This window comes from Alnus glutinosa, chromosome 1, assembly GCF_958979055.1.
Source record: "Alnus glutinosa chromosome 1, dhAlnGlut1.1, whole genome shotgun sequence".
Taxonomy (NCBI): Eukaryota; Viridiplantae; Streptophyta; class Magnoliopsida; order Fagales; family Betulaceae; genus Alnus; species Alnus glutinosa.
The window spans coordinates 48,958,381-48,974,173 of NC_084886.1; the positions used below are offsets into that span (position 1 = coordinate 48,958,381).

The 15,793-nt window shown below is 36.9% G+C and overlaps 1 protein-coding gene across 5 annotated transcripts; it reads right to left on the bottom strand.

Moving 5' to 3' along the window:
- Positions 1–2,473: 2,473 nt before the first annotated feature.
- On the bottom strand, positions 2,474–13,986 carry LOC133855448 (ASI1-immunoprecipitated protein 2). Of its 5 annotated transcripts, none has more exons than XM_062291424.1 (12): positions 13,361–13,986; positions 12,768–12,845; positions 10,497–11,618; positions 9,515–9,600; positions 9,298–9,392; positions 8,872–9,186; positions 8,183–8,698; positions 7,262–8,081; positions 6,881–7,111; positions 6,646–6,770; positions 4,271–4,686; positions 2,474–3,799 (listed from the first exon to the last, which is right to left on the bottom strand). In XM_062291424.1, exons 1-12 carry the CDS (start codon positions 13,427–13,429, stop codon positions 2,777–2,779), a joined length of 4,896 nt encoding a protein of 1,631 aa, XP_062147408.1. In that variant the 5' UTR covers positions 13,430–13,986; the 3' UTR covers positions 2,474–2,776. The 5 variants fall into 5 exon arrangements, with proteins under 5 accessions (XP_062147408.1, XP_062147407.1, XP_062147409.1 ...); XM_062291423.1 differs by having other exon boundaries at positions 8,872–9,192; positions 13,361–13,985; XM_062291425.1 differs by having other exon boundaries at positions 8,872–9,192; positions 13,357–13,985.
- Positions 13,987–15,793: the final 1,807 nt, after the last annotated feature.

Consider the following 15,793-nt stretch of genomic DNA (forward strand, 5'->3'; position numbering starts at 1 on the left):
CTCAGCGCTGGGAGACATGCATGTCATTGAGCTATCTCCAAAGGGTATTATAGGAAAGAAAAGCTAAAGCATGAGTTTAACGTGAGGGACGCCACTAAAGCCAAAGTCCAAGGTTAGTGTTGGCTTTGGTTGATCCGCCCCTCCAAACTGCCACAATTTGGGCTTGCTTTTTAGCACGAGGACGTCAATACCTAGGGATGTACATGGGATTTGCGGTTTTAGGAACATGCATATTACTAACCTGCTATATATATATATATATATAAAATAACAAAATAAAGTCATTTTGGTGTTTAATACCATTTAAAATATGCTCAAAAGACCCGTACTTAAAAAACGGTTATGTTATGCGATTTTGAGTTTTAATAACCGCTAACTAGGGTTTATTTCAAAATCGGTAGCTGCTTAAGGCGGTATGGTCGCAGTTACTAAACTTTGATAACTGCCTAAGACGGTTGCAAGTAATGGCAATAACCGCTTGTACACCCCTAACAATAACAACCTCTACCAAAAAAAAAAAAAAAAAAAACTTTATTATATTATTATTTCATTTGTTTATTTATTTTTGTATCTTAATTCAATGACAGACAAGGGGACTAGGGCCATGTCATCTCCTCCACTCAAAAAAAATGTTTAAAAAAAGAGAAATGATAGACATCCCAACACTTTTTTTTCCATAATTTGATTATAATCTAATGTGTCATGATCCTATGAGATTGTGTCACACTTCTCAAAATGATAGATTTCATGGGATTGTGACACATCAAGTTGGAACTAAATTTTGAAAAAAAAATGTTTGGATGTCTAATATTTCTCTTAAAAAAAAAATTCAAACTCTAAATTTATGGTAAAGTTCACATACCCCATCAAACTACCACCCGATTGATAATGTATTCCAAACTACAAACTACAAAAATAATAATAATAATAATAATAATAATAATAATAATAATAACCCTCCATCTAGCAAAAATACAAAAATAACCCAAAAAAAGAAGAAGATAAAAATAACCCCAAAAAAGTTCTAAAAAGAAGGAAATTAAAACTAAAAATTAAAAATAAAATATAATAATGGGTGTTCATAAACCACCCCTTGCTGTTTGGGTTCCTGAGTTTGAGGTAGTTCTTTAGCGCTTACATGCATGAAGATGTATTATGGGCGGATGATTGCTCAAAACTACCCTTCTTTGGGGGTGGTTTCGATTGCAGTTTGGGACTGTTCTCCACTCATAGGGGTGGTGTACACCCCTAATATATGATATCACCCACAGTTTTTAAAGGTTGTTTATATGATAAATTTTAGAATCGAACCTTGTACTTGTCAATAAAAGACAAATGTTCAGCTCGGTTTGGAAAAGTTTTGAGAGGTGTTCTAGGTTTTGGGTTTTGAAAAAGGTAAAAATTTAGAATTAATTTAGTGGGCCGCATTTGAAAAAAGTGTTATGTGGAATCCACAAATAAAAATTCTTTTGATAAAATTTTGAGAAACAAAAAATTGAAGAGTGCTCTTCTAAAATAAAAAGAAAAAATTATTATAATTTACATTCCACGGTAGTAGCCGCCTGGTGGTAGCCACCACAGCATTCGCACCAGACGGTCCTAGAGGCCATCGTAGGGCTGCCAGATGCTAGAAGGTCTTGGTAATCACTACATGGATGCTAGAAGTTCTTAACAGCCACCATGGGACACTAGAAGTTCATGGCTGCCACTAGAGGCCGCTGAAAGTACATGGCAGCCATCAAAGAGCGATTTGAAATTTGTGACGGCGATTGTAGGGGCTTCCAACCACCGTAGAGCTGTCGAAATTTTATAGCAATTATTTTTTGAAAAGTATTATGTTTTAAGAAGGATTTAAGATTTATTTGAAAAAGTGTGCTAGTGATGGAGATCACATCTAAAAAGCTGTTTGGATAACTAATATTTTAGAAAAGCTTTTGGCATTTGAGAAGCGAAAAGACTTCAGAAAAACTTTCCAAACAAACTTTGTTAAAAATTTTGTTTTTCCTTTTCTTTTTCAAAGCAAAAACATTAATGAAAAACTTAAAACACTCAAAATTATTTTCTTTCTCTTTATGTCACATAACACTTTCTCAAACCTATAAAATAAAAATAAAAAAAATAAAAAAACACCTACACTAAAACACAATAACAAACATAACTTCGCTCTAGAGAGAGAGAATAAATGGGTTACTTCAGCAAGATTGATACTAAACATTACTACTACGTTTTTACTCAACAACTGAGTGTTAGCAATATCAATTTGATTATTCTACAGTATGGTACTGATGCTAGTAACCTTTCATAACCGACTGCCTCCCAGAATCACAAATATCACCTGTCAGTAACCTACTATCAAGGTGATAAATTCAGCAACTGAGACGAGAAAAATTGTCCTAAGAGCAACAGAAAAATGATGAGAGCGAGAATAAAAAAAACCCTTCTGAAAATGATGAGTGAGAGAGCGAGAGAGAAGGAGGGAAAAATCCTTATGACGAACGCATTGGTCTGTAAAAGTCCTACGGACATTTCGATATTGTGCCGGCTTTCGTTCTCTTTATATACAATCAGCCGTAAGTATGCACTCAAAAAAGACCAGAAAATCTAAAATGAAAGAAAAAAAAAAAAGAATTAGTAAATCCTGTATGGCTATGAACATATGGAAAATGGGTCCGCCCTATGATGCCCACTGGAGATCAGCGGATATGATCCACAGTAAACATTCAACACAACCATGTGGGCACACGCTAATGTACATACTGCAAACATGGTCGCAGTTCTATTTGTTCCGGAAGCCCCCGAAGAGAAGCAGTGAGTTATTCAAATTGTGTCTTTCGGGCAGGAGTTGGTCTGCCTTTGAAACAGGCTTTACCGTCTGCTCTTTGTCCGGGAACGGGAATGAGAGAGAAAGGGAAAGGGATGCAGAGACACCGTCGTCGTCATCATCCTCTTTCACCTTGTCTGGAGGCTTGACTTGATCATTTTTCTTGCGTACTGTCCCGACAAAGAAAGGCAGCATTCCCTTATTTGGTGGTTTCATTTCAGCCCCTAAAGCAAGCTCGAGATTTGGAACGTCATCATGTAATTTGTCCTCACAATCTGATGAGTGCTTTTTCCATGGCACAGAGTTGTCCCCAAATACAAAATCCTTTCCCCTTTGTGAATCCACAGGAAAGAAGTACCTTTCAGTACTTCCCAAGTCCTCCCGAATAACTTTCTCATCACAAGCTTCTTCACATTTCTTCTCCTCAATACAGGAGACGGAACCTGGATCAATTACCTGAGGAGCAAAATTATCATTCCCAGAATTTCTACCTCTAGAATTGCTATGTCCGGACATTACACTGAAACCTGACTTCAGCCTCTTACCAGCACTTTCTTCATCTACTGACACACTATTGATTTCATTCCAAGGCCTCTTCTGACCCGTGTCACTAGAAGTTTGAGGAGCTGTCTCTGAAAGATCCAAATATGGACGTATCCTGCGATTGGTCAGGTCTCTGTCCAACAAAGCTGCCCCACTGTCCATATACCCAGCATCTTCCTTCAACTCCCTCTCAAGTTTAACTTGATCTCGAACTCCGTTCATTCTATCCTGAATTTTGTCCTCACCAACACTCCCCAACATACCCACGTCTTTATTGCCAACAGGAAGAATTTTCAAGAACAACTTATTTTCTCCATCAGATGAAGTGTCCCAAAGCATTTGTGCCTTGTCGCCATCATTGGAGCCGCTCTTTTCAGTTGCTTGAAGAGAGGCCTTGAGCTCTGCACCTAATCTGTCCGGAAGACTAGGTTCTACCTGCATAAAGAAAGAACTTTAATATGCATCACAAAAGCACATGCACATGACTAGGTGGACGCCTCAAGGTTGAAATTATGTTAAAGATGAAGACTTATTAGCTTTAAAGATAACACAGGGAAAATACGGCAACACTTCCAGGGTATGTTTCCTGAGAAAAATATGACACTAGGCGTGTCCACAAAACATAGTTTTTTCGTCAGTCATTATGTCCCTAACAGACAGGTATTGCTTAAATTCTGCCCCAACTTTCAACAATAATAATAATAAATAAATAAAACTAGAAACGCTTATCATATATTATATAGCAGAAAGGCTTTCTTCAGTCCATGATTTACATTTCAACCGATTCCAAAGAAAAAATTTCCAGCCATTCTGTGGGGGTGTGTGTGAGAGAGAGTTTAATCTCTTCTGGAGTTGTGAGAATATGCAGTTCATGTCCTTTTATAAATGTGAGGAAATTATCATTACCAGGGAAGAGCTGCCGCGTCTCATTGCTTGGCTCACTTGCGCAGTGCTCGTTCCTATCTTTGAAATGGACTTGGAGTCAAGTCTACTATCTTGCTGCTCCAAATCTTCTTGGTATCCTGAAGACGTCTGTTCAAGAGAAGTTTTGTTGCTATCACAACCCCCACTTACTGTGACATGCATCTGATTAGGGACATTGGATGTTAGGACCATGGTGCAAGCTCTGTCACATGTAGGTAATTCTTCATCTATACGCCTTGGTGAACATAGATTCTCAGACAAAGTCATAACAGCAGGGGGAATATCTTTGTCCAGAGGAACCACATTCAAACTAGGAATATGCAACTTCTTTGACGAATCAATACAATTCACCCTCTTTCCCCTGAAAACACCCCATAGGAAGAACAACATATTCCAACCTGCCAATAACAGAACAAACTTCAGCAGATATGTGATTCTAAGGCAAAATAAAACAATCACTGTCATGTATAAATGCACAGTGAGAAGCATAGTTATGAAAATAGCAGAAAGAAAAATGATTTCGCCTCCAGGCCTGGTGTAAAACTCAAAGCATAAGTATTGCAAATATTTACGTTGATTGAAATTCAATACAAACACATTAAAGAACAAAAGATTTACAGGATGATTGTTTGAAAAAAAGTGAATCACATGTCATAGAAGTTTAAAATGACACTGTCAACGGTAAATCTTCCTTCCTAGCGTGCATTTTCATTCACACATTCATAAATAAACCTCAATGATACAAACAATTTACAACCATAAACTTTTCAATGTCTTACGCTTTTAATGATATTTTGATTACTTATTAAAAAAAAAAACATAAAACTTTTCGGTGTTTAAGGCCTTCAAACATCCATTAAGCAGTCTATAACCTATGATTATCAGTTAGATGAAGAGAGGGAAGGAAAACCTAAAAAAAAAAAAATTGAGCATTAAAATATCAAAGCCCAAATCCGGGATACAAGACTCTCAGCCTAATACAAACTGGTTAAGATCGTGAGCAACCAAGACCAATGGTGGCAGCAATCAAAAGAAATATGGTTGAGTTGAAAGCATCAGTGTTAATTAACAAAAAAGGGTAAGCTGTGTGCGATGGCCTACCCCTTACATGGACATCAAAAGCAAACAAGGACAACGTAGCAAACACCAAGTAGTCAAATAAGGATTTTTAAGTTTTGTAGCCTTGATATTTGGCTATTGTACAAATTGTACATATAAAATTAAAGAAAGGCCCATTGAGTGCAGAGCACACCTCATTTAGTGCCCATACAACCATTGTTAGGAAACAATTGCACAACCTCCTTTTGTTAAAGTAGATTACACATACATACACTATCTTCCATAAGTATCAAACAAAAATAAAGTTGCAAGCAAAAATGATAAGAATGATACATACAAAATTCAAGAGGCTCAAGAAAAAGCAAGCTTAGACAGATAGGTTTTATTGCCCAATTATATGGACTTATTTTTCTTATTGGCCTTTTAATGTGTGGCCTTCATCTTAGTCTTACTAGTCCGACATTCTAAATCTTCTGGTTTTAAATTTAAGTCCTAGTCCTAGTGCTAGTGGAATCAGGAGTGCCCAACAGACAATATCTATCAACTTAATTTTTTATTTTTTTTGATAAGTAAATCTCTATCAACTTATTAATCCTATACAATGAGGGAATTTCATAAACTTTCTAGTGCTTTCAAACACTGAATGCATTTTGTCTAGATTCCTCTTCTCTTGCTCTTCCCTTTCTTCAACTTCCTTATCTTAAACTTTTTCTATGCAATGTACTTTAATTTTCAGTAGTGTAGTCTTCTTCTAAAATTATGCCCTAGATCAGGGTTTATTCATTTATTTCTAAATGCAAACTTTACTTTCACATTCTAATTTTCTCCTACTACCTTCCCCTTGCATGTCAGCCCATGAAGCTCAAGGTTTATGAGAAAAGGTTCACCCTCTTTGTAAAGCATTTAAAACTTAAAAACCAGTATCTCTTAAAAAATAATGGCTCCAGGCACATCCCCTTATATCACTTATTGATATGTAACTTTCAGGAGTCGCTAAACAGACATCCATATCATAACCTGCGCCCGTATCAATGAGGCATAGGTGTGGACGATATCTATTGACATGTCACCACCATATATGATTCCTATTGTTCAGGAGTTGCAATTCACAAATCCATACTGTGTCATATCCAGTATTCCGTATTTTACAATGCTTCATGGTGCAGGCCTAGCAATATCAGCATCCTAATTCCAGTATTCATGTAAACCTCAAGTAGTAAACCACAGAAGCCTATCAAAGATTTTGTTACAAGATAAGGCACTGTGACCCTATGATAAAATTTCGAATTAATCCTTACGCTGTGACTTCTCAGGAAGTTGGTTGGATGGGAATATCAAAAGTTCAACACCATCAAGGTTTCCTTTGAGGGCTAAATCCTTCTTGATCATACTGTCCAAAAGGCTCTTGTAGTTTCTCTCATAACTGTATCACAAGCAGAATAAAAATACATAATATCAAAACAAGAAACAAAGAGACATGTATCAAGAAAAACCACTTTCAATTATATGAAAAGTACATATGAATATACTTGCCTCTCAAGATCTTTGGCAAAAAAGTATAGAGCAATGTTATCTTCTTTAGCACCACTTCCATAAAACTGGGATGGCCATGTGCTCAAGCGAGGTACTTCATGCAGGGGAACTTTGGGGGGAAACTTGTTCACCACTTCCAGAACTTTAGGTGATGCGCAAGTTGATAGATGAGCTTGAATTCCAGCACACAAGTCTGGAAGATTTCCACCTTTATTCACCTCAAAAACCCCACTGCATATGAATCACAAAAGCTTATCTAGAAGACTGTTTTCAAGATGCAATATATGATGATCAAAAGAGTAAATGGAAAATAAACAAACATGAGAAATGTTCTCCCGCGACAAACAAATACATAATTTACAGAATGTAAATCAATCTTACTGCCAGATAAAATCATATTCGGGAATGGCTGATGTCTTCAGAAGAACAGATGTTGTTGTTGAAGCTTGACTAGGAAATTCTCTTATTGTAGGCTTGCCAACAGAAACCACAGTGGAATCTGAGTCACCCACTTTGGAAGAAAAAACATCAGTGGGCTGCAAACTAAACTGCTTCGAATTATTGACAGTAGTATGTTTGTAAGAGTCCAAGGCAGAACTCCCAATGGCTTGCCTTTCACAACTTCCTTCAGTGGACATAATATTCTTAGACTTGTTCGAAGCCAACAATTGATCCTGAGGAGATATTTCATAATTCAAGTCTGTGCTTGACAAGGACGACTCATCAGGTTGATCAAGCACTCTTTTCTTCCTGTAAATTTCAGGTCTTCTAAGCAAAGCCGCATTAATTGCAGCTTTCAACTTATTGCCTTCATGCATTTCCTCTCTAGAACTTCTTGCAACAGATACATCAATACCAGGAGCTTGTGGAGTACCATTTGTGCAGAACTCTGTAGCATGCCCAATGTCTTTACATTTTTGACAGAAAACAGTTTTTGAAGCACTTGTAGCAGTAGGCCTTGGGCGAATACTGGAACTCTCCCTAGTTTTCTCATAATGATTTGTCATAGGCAACCCATCTTGCACAGTTCCATCAACAGTATTGGATGGTCTCTCAGCATTCAAAGAATAACTTGACGGGGGTTCATCCTTGGGGCTAATCTTGTTCAACTTTTGTTCAGCAGAACTGAACATTCCACTAGTAGATGAAGCTCCAACAGCATTAGGCAAACACAAAGATGATATCTTAGCTTCAGTTGATCCTGCAAGAAAGTAAATTAACCCAAAAAAAAAAAAACAGTGAGCATAAAATATACAAATATAGAATTAACATATTCCCTTCAAAAAGAAAGCAAGATCACACCTGAAGTAACTGGAACTTCTACACCTTTACGACCTAGACTGCTGGTTACTTTTGATAAACTTGATTTTCCATCAGACTGGACAACCTTCGACTCTCGGTTGTTGCTTACAAATGAAGGCAAACTGGTTTCACCACGCGATGCAAGCTTTTGGTCAACCTTAGGCGTCGAAACGGTGGCATTAGCTGTTGTTGAACTGACCAGAGGGCGATCCAATTTAGATAAATTTTTTCTTTCAAATGTACCACGTTCTTTTGTTTGTTTCAGTCCTTTCGGATCTTGAACATGGTTGAATTTAGGTGAAAGCATTCTAACTTTTGATTCAGTAGCATTGCTACGTCCTGAGTTTGCATATTTAAATGACATAGATTTGCTCATGATTCTAGCAGCCCCCTCCTTTGTATCAATGGAAGTATATTCTCTAGCGCCCTTCTGCTTTTGAGGAACAACTTCATCTACAAGTTTAACTTTTGATTTGGAATTTACGGTGCTGAATGAATTAGATTTTAACAAAGTACCTGCATACGGAGAAACAATCAATCGGTGCTTAATATAGTTAAACATCAAAACATAAGTCGAGAAGGACATTAGAATGAGTAACCCATAGCTTCGTAAAAGTAATGAGAGAGAGAGAGAGAGAGAGAGAGAGAGAGAGAATAAAATGTACAGCCAGCAAAAGCTATTTGCTTACCCTTGGGTGTTTGAAGCCGTGGACCTATGGTAGGAAAGCGTGCAGTTTCCAAAATATCATTATGTTGAGCTGACTTAACTTTCCCCTTATCTAAGCTCTTGAATGAAGAATCCCGAGAAAGTGCAACTATTCTGCTGGGACTTGATGGCCTTGGTGATCCAGTAACTATTCTACTGGGACTCAACGGCTTTGGTGATTCAGTACCTGTTTCAAGCTCCTGCCTTTTTGCTGAAGCCACTTCTACATTTTCTGCATGCCTCTTGGCAGAAACATGTGTACTTGAACTAATTTTGTTTGTTCTTTTTCCCTCAACTTCTGAACCTTCAAATTCAATTTCACAGTGAGACTAGAGTACACTTTACAGTGCCTGTGTCCAGAGCACTAATTCTTTGTATTTTAATTTAGACAGGGTATTTTAAACTATACCTTGCTTCTGGTTTTCAGATTCCTCAGCGAACTTGCATTCTTCGCACAGCCAGTCACCTTCAGGAACTTTCTGGAGCATTTCTCGCATGCAATAGCTGATTGGTAGCAATAAAGTGTTAAGAATCATCTTGAACAAGAGCTTACAGATCAATACAGAATAGAGAACCAACAAAACCTGCCAAGCAACTAATACAGATGGAAGGTTGTTTATGCTTACGTGTGCTCTGCACCATCACTGCACCTACTACATATAGCAAGTTTTTCCTCACGACCTGCATCCCCACAAATATCACATACTTTTACCTGTTTCCAACAAAAGAAATAAGAAAAAATGTTAATTTTCTAAATAAGACAAAGATTTTGATTGTAAGAGCAGATATCAAAGAGTATTAATGCAACTCCAACACAAGACTCCAATTCCAAGTATGAGTCTTGTGCGGCATAATTTCATCCGAAGGCTGTTGATAAGAAGACCACTCTCATCTGAAGTCCTAGTCCTAAGCTAGAGTCCTAAGTTCAATTGTATGCTAAATAGATGAGAGCTAAAGAGTCCTAGATCAAGTCTGTATAGGAGTCTTTGATTATTCTGCACTCTTGTACTTCTCCTATATATATTCAATGAATGCTCAGCTATAGAGCACGGATTCGCAGCCATATTACCCTAGTTATATCAAAGAGGAAGGAGAGACTTCCATCAAAGGAAAAAAGAACATTTCAGAACAAATAAAATAAGAAGCAAAAGTGTAAGAAAATGAACCGCAGGCAGATAAAAAAATCACAACTAAGCACCCCATAAGATCAAGATGTCTGCTTTCATAGATCTTTCAGTAAGCCGCAGTGTAAAGCTTATTTCTTATATCAACTTTTAATTTCCATATATCTCTTCAAATTCGTTCTCATTTTCTCCCAAAACGAACCATATTCTTGTTAAACAATGCATAATCAATAAACACCCACACATATCATGATGCTAATCTGACGTTCCGATCTGATACTAATCTGGAGAAACACTTTAGTGTAGCAGGATACATTGAGGAAAAGAGGGTATGGGTACCCACAGATACGAGTCTAAAGAACATGAACAAAAAAAAAAAGCAAAAAAAAATAGATTACATGTTACGCATTATGTATCTTCTTAGTTTAAAAATCAAATTAGGAATAAAAAGGGGGGGCAGGGCCCAAAAATAATCATTACTCACATCTTCCTCCACAATGTCCGATTCATCACTCTCATCTCCAGAACCAGATTGCAACGGAGGCTCCTGCATGTCAGATGACTCAACCAACTCCTTAGACTTATCGTTGTGCTCATCTTGATCTGAAGATTTCAACTCTTCATCTGTTCGGTCCCCACTATCCTTGTTAGCCTCTGCTTCTGACTTCGTATAACTTTTCATTGAAACCTCAGAACTTCCACCAATGTGAGCTTTACATGAAACTGACTTACGGACAGAAGCAATTTCAGATGCCACCTCTTTAGTTAATGATGAATTGATATGGTCCATTGAGCATTCTGGAACTTTATTCTGGATATGAGAAGAAGGATTCTCTTCTAAATCTGTTAAGTTTGTATTGTAAGAAAGAGATTTAGCATTATGAGAATCGGTGTATGGACTTTGCTCATTCAGTGATCTACTGCTAGCATCTGCATCTTTAGAAGATGGAATCTCTGATGAGCCTAACTTGTTGAATTGGGTCACCTTCCATGATCCCTCTAGAGCTAAACTACTAACTGAAGCTGTGCTACTATTTATATTCCTGTTATGATTACTGACCACTACAGTAGCATCATTGGGTCTAACACATGAAATGTTATCATCATGGCCTTCTTCCTTAATTTCCACATACTTATTTGAGAAGGTTCTCTGATCCAAACCGCATTGTGGTTTGGAAGAAAGTTGATCCTCAGCAATCGTTCCTCCAGAAGCCAACTTTGTAAGCATCTCAACATCTAAAGCATCAGATATAATAGTCGACCTTAAGGTTGATTTACTATCAGCATTTTCAGAGAAAGAATCATGACTGGAATTAACACTGTGGAGGTTACTTGTTTCACTGGTGGTATGCTGTAAGTTATCAGATGCTCTACTCTTAAGAGAAGATAAAGTACCACTCTCATTTACAGAATACTGACTGACCGCATTTACACGGCAGCTTTCATCAGAAAACTCCTCAGTCCTTGACCCCATGAGAGCTCGGTTCAGATGCATACAAGATGAACAAGGAGCAGAGCACAGGTTACAAGTCCCAGACTCGCCTCTCATATGAACTTTCTTACTCATGGAACACTTACCCAATTCTGTTTCAGGTTGAGGAGATACCTGATAAAACCAAAGCATTAATTATGAAAGAAATAGGGGGAATGAAGGAAAAACCACAGTATATGAGTGCACTTTTCACATATTGACTATACTGTCCTAAAACGATGTATAATCAACAATCAGCTTGCAGCATTGGCAGCATTCAAAAAGGGTTGAAAATAAAACAAAAATGAAGGTAAAAGGTGAAATTGAAGGTCACCCTGATGTAAAGAACATAAAAAAGAAACACTAAAACTATATATGCGCTTAAACATTCTCTCAATGAAGCCTAAAAACTCATGCACCAATCAGATGACTTTTGTCAACAAACTTGCAGTTGATCTAATTTCTCAATATCTATCCAGGCCTAAATACATAAATCGTCAAAGAGTTCAATATAAATCAAGTTTGACTTGGTAATTTTGATACAGTTTAACCATGTTTCACTGGATTTGGGATGGTATATAATCTAATTAGTCTTCTTCCTGTCAACAGCAAGATGAAGGGAAACAGATTACACCATAGACCAAGTAGGCAAGTACATTAGTCCATGACGTTAATTACATACTTGATGATAAGTGCATGCAAAAACATCATCTTAAGATTTTCAGAATTTGGTAACATAACACGTACAATTCAAAGCCATTTCACCTGATTCCTTATGCACCATAGAGTATAATACAAAAACAATCAATTCTCCATTGTAGCTAATGCTAGATGGAACTGGAACAATAACATATCTACAAGTTGACCTCCTAAGATACATGTAATCACACTCATCTTCAACTGTTGCAGTCATCTCCAGGAGCACAAGGAAATTACTGAAAAAAGAAACACAACATAATCACCTAATCCAAAGTGTCAAACAAGAAAGCCTTCCATCAAAAAAATAAAAAATCATATACTTGTAGAGTCAGGTTTACTTGCATATTGTTTACAATTTTAAGTTTGTAAACTTAGGAACAGAAAACACTAAGAGAGCTAGGTAGTTTCATTTGCTTATGTCCCGTAAACACATATTAACTAAATAACTATTTTCAACATTTTGCAATAGAAAGAAAACAAAAACTTTATCCGAAGAAAAATATGAAATAGAATATAAGAACTTTTTTAGGCGGGTAAGTAAAGAGGAGATAAGAACAACAGATGTAAATTACCCGGTTATCTCACCATATTCTTCTCAATGTCATGATCCGCCTCATCGACAGGCCCTTGCATCAGATAACTCCCTCTCAAGACTGGTGTTATCTAAAAAGCACACCCAAAACTACATAAATTACTATTACCAAAATCCAGGAAAAAAAAAAAATCCAATTCCAAAAACCTTAAAACTATAGTAATCTAATCAAAAAAAAAAAAAAAAAAAAACAGCAAAGCCCCAGCGGTAAAAGACAGAAATGCAGGCAAATGACCTTAACACTTGTGATTAACACCATCACCTCATATACGGATCAATTTATCGACAAAATCACGGACTGCAACGGAGAAGAACGTCGAATTTCAAAGTCAAGTAACATAACCCAACAATAAAAACAACAAATCGGGGAAAACTTCCTCATGACCCAGAAACCCTAATTCCTAGTACAAAACCAAACAAACCCTAAATCAACTAATACACTATTCGCTAAAGGAAAACTCAAATCACATCAATCCCGCAACAAATTCAATAAAAAATGGAAGTTAAGAATTAAAAGCAAAATCAATTAAAACATTTCCAATTATAAACAACCGAAAAGAAAACCCTAATTTAGAGTATTACATGCCTCCGGCTTCTCAATCGACTCGGTCGCATTGTACAACTCCTCCACCGTCCGTTCTCTCCGCTCCGCCATCGCCGCCGGAACGATCAATCGGCGGCACAATCCAACGCGAACACCGATATCCTAATTCCAGTAATCTCTCTGAACAATTTCTCTCTCTAATTGCAGAGAATACTTCACTCTTTATCGCCCGGCAAGTTGTGCCCAAATTACAGATTTCAGACAACACAACAAGATTAGCCTCCGACTATATATATTATCACAAAGGATCTAATACATATACTAACATTTAATACGTGTAATTCAGAATAAAAAAAAAAAGATCTAAAATTATTAAATATATATTCTCTCTCTCTTTCTCTCTCTCACTTACACACTTTCCCTACTTTCTCTCTCTATGATCTGAGGAAAAAATCTTGAAATGAGTCTCTGAGAATCAATCTTCATGTGAGCTAAATTGCTCCTCTCTCTTTCTCTCTATCTCTCAAATTTTTCTCGTTCTACGGTTCTAGAATGAGGGAAAACTTCTCTCTCTCTCCCTACTTTTCTTGTTTCTCTCTCTAGACTAAATTTTCAATTTTATATTTCATCTTTCATTTTCTCTCTCTGACTCTCACTAAACTTTCTCGCCGTTTCTCTCTCTATATTTTCTAGGGAAAATGTGTAAAATATTCGTAAATCTGCTTTTTTTGAGGCTATACCGATTTTATAGGCTTCCTTTGGGATTTTTTAAACAAAAACCATAAAACTGAGAGAAAAAAAATACAATAAATTTTTTTTAAACAAAAAAACTGCGGATGATATGAGCGAATTGCGAGCGTGCCACTTCGCACGTGCAAACCCTCAGTACGGTTAGTTCTCTGGCACGTGTGTGGATTCTGTACGATTTCCGTGTGTGAGCTGTAAAGCTCGATGGCCACGCGACACGTGGAACAGCGGGTCCGGGTTAGCTATCTTGCGCCTGTGGCGTGTTGGGCAGTAGTAACTTGTGTGTGCGCCTCACATTTCACAATCAGCACCTTTCTTTAGAAGGAAAATCTGATTTCAAGTTTTTTTTTAAAAAGAAAACAATTCAAAGGTCAGAGTCACGTATAGGGATTTTCTTTTACAAAATATTAAAGTATTAATTAAACAATTATATTTTTTTATTTTATATCAAATTTAAATTTTAAAATAAATAATAAGTTAACATAAAATTACAATTGCTGTCATCTCTTAAAACTTTAAATTATTTCAATTTTTAATTAAAATTTTTCTGCGTTTGTATGTAAAAAGTGTTAAAATATTAATTAAATTATTAAATTTATTTTATTTTTAATTAATTTTTAAAAAAAAATAAATAAATAGTGATTTAACTTTTTTTAAAAAAAATTGAAATCAAGTGATTTTGGAATTTAAATTAAAAGAAATTTTTAGGCCGAGAGTCCAAAATACTTGTTATGTAACAATTTTCTAATAAGAACACAGAATGCTGTGTGGATTGATAATTTGTTTGGTTGGTGTTAGAAGGGGGACGTATATGTTGATGATAGGATGAGGGGTTCGTCGGGGTGATAACCCGGACGCCACGTGACCTATTCCTCGTTGCCCAATGCCCATTGACCCAGTTTCTATTGACTCTTGCAAATTGCAATACACAATATAAATGGTGCTAACCGGCCTTCATTCACGAATATACAGTGGCGGAGATCGGGAGATGGGCGCGCGGTGGGGCCTTAAATCTATGGCTTTGATTATTGGCAGTTGCTGACCTGTTTTTTTTCTGTTAGTATACATAGAAAATATATTATACTTTCTGTATAAAGGTTTAATTATCGTATTTTGCATTTTCTCTGAACCCTATAAATTATGACATTTGTATTGTAAATAAACAAGTCAATAAGTGGCGGTAAGTGTGTGTGACTTGTATTATCTCTGGCGATTTTTTCCTCTATGGGCAAAGACCTCTTTTGAGCGTGATAATAGAGGAAGGGAGCCTTCCGCTTCCTTCCTCCCCAGTAAGTTGTGGTAGGTTTTTGTTTATAAATAAGTTTCTTGCTCTTTTTGGGGGTCGTTAGCAGCTGAAGATGTGAAGGGTTGTGTTTTGTCTCGTCCTAGTCCGGGATGGAGACGTGCTTTTTTCGCTTGGTAGGATGTATTGGCAGATGTTTTTTCTCTTGATTCGTGGCGCACGGTGTCTGATTTCTGCTAGGATTTCGTGATCAGCCGCTGCTGGTTTGGATGGCCATGCTGGAAACGAATTTGCTCAGATGCTTTTCGTGGTTGTTTGCAGCAATGATGGCCTAGGGTTTTCCGCTGGAATGGCTATTTATGGCGAAAGGGGATTGGTGGTTTCGGTTTCTCCGATTTTCTCGCAATAGGGACGATGCACTGTTTTTCTCTGGAGTAGTTACGACTTATGGTGATTCGGGTGCAATTTTGAGAATGATTGGAGTG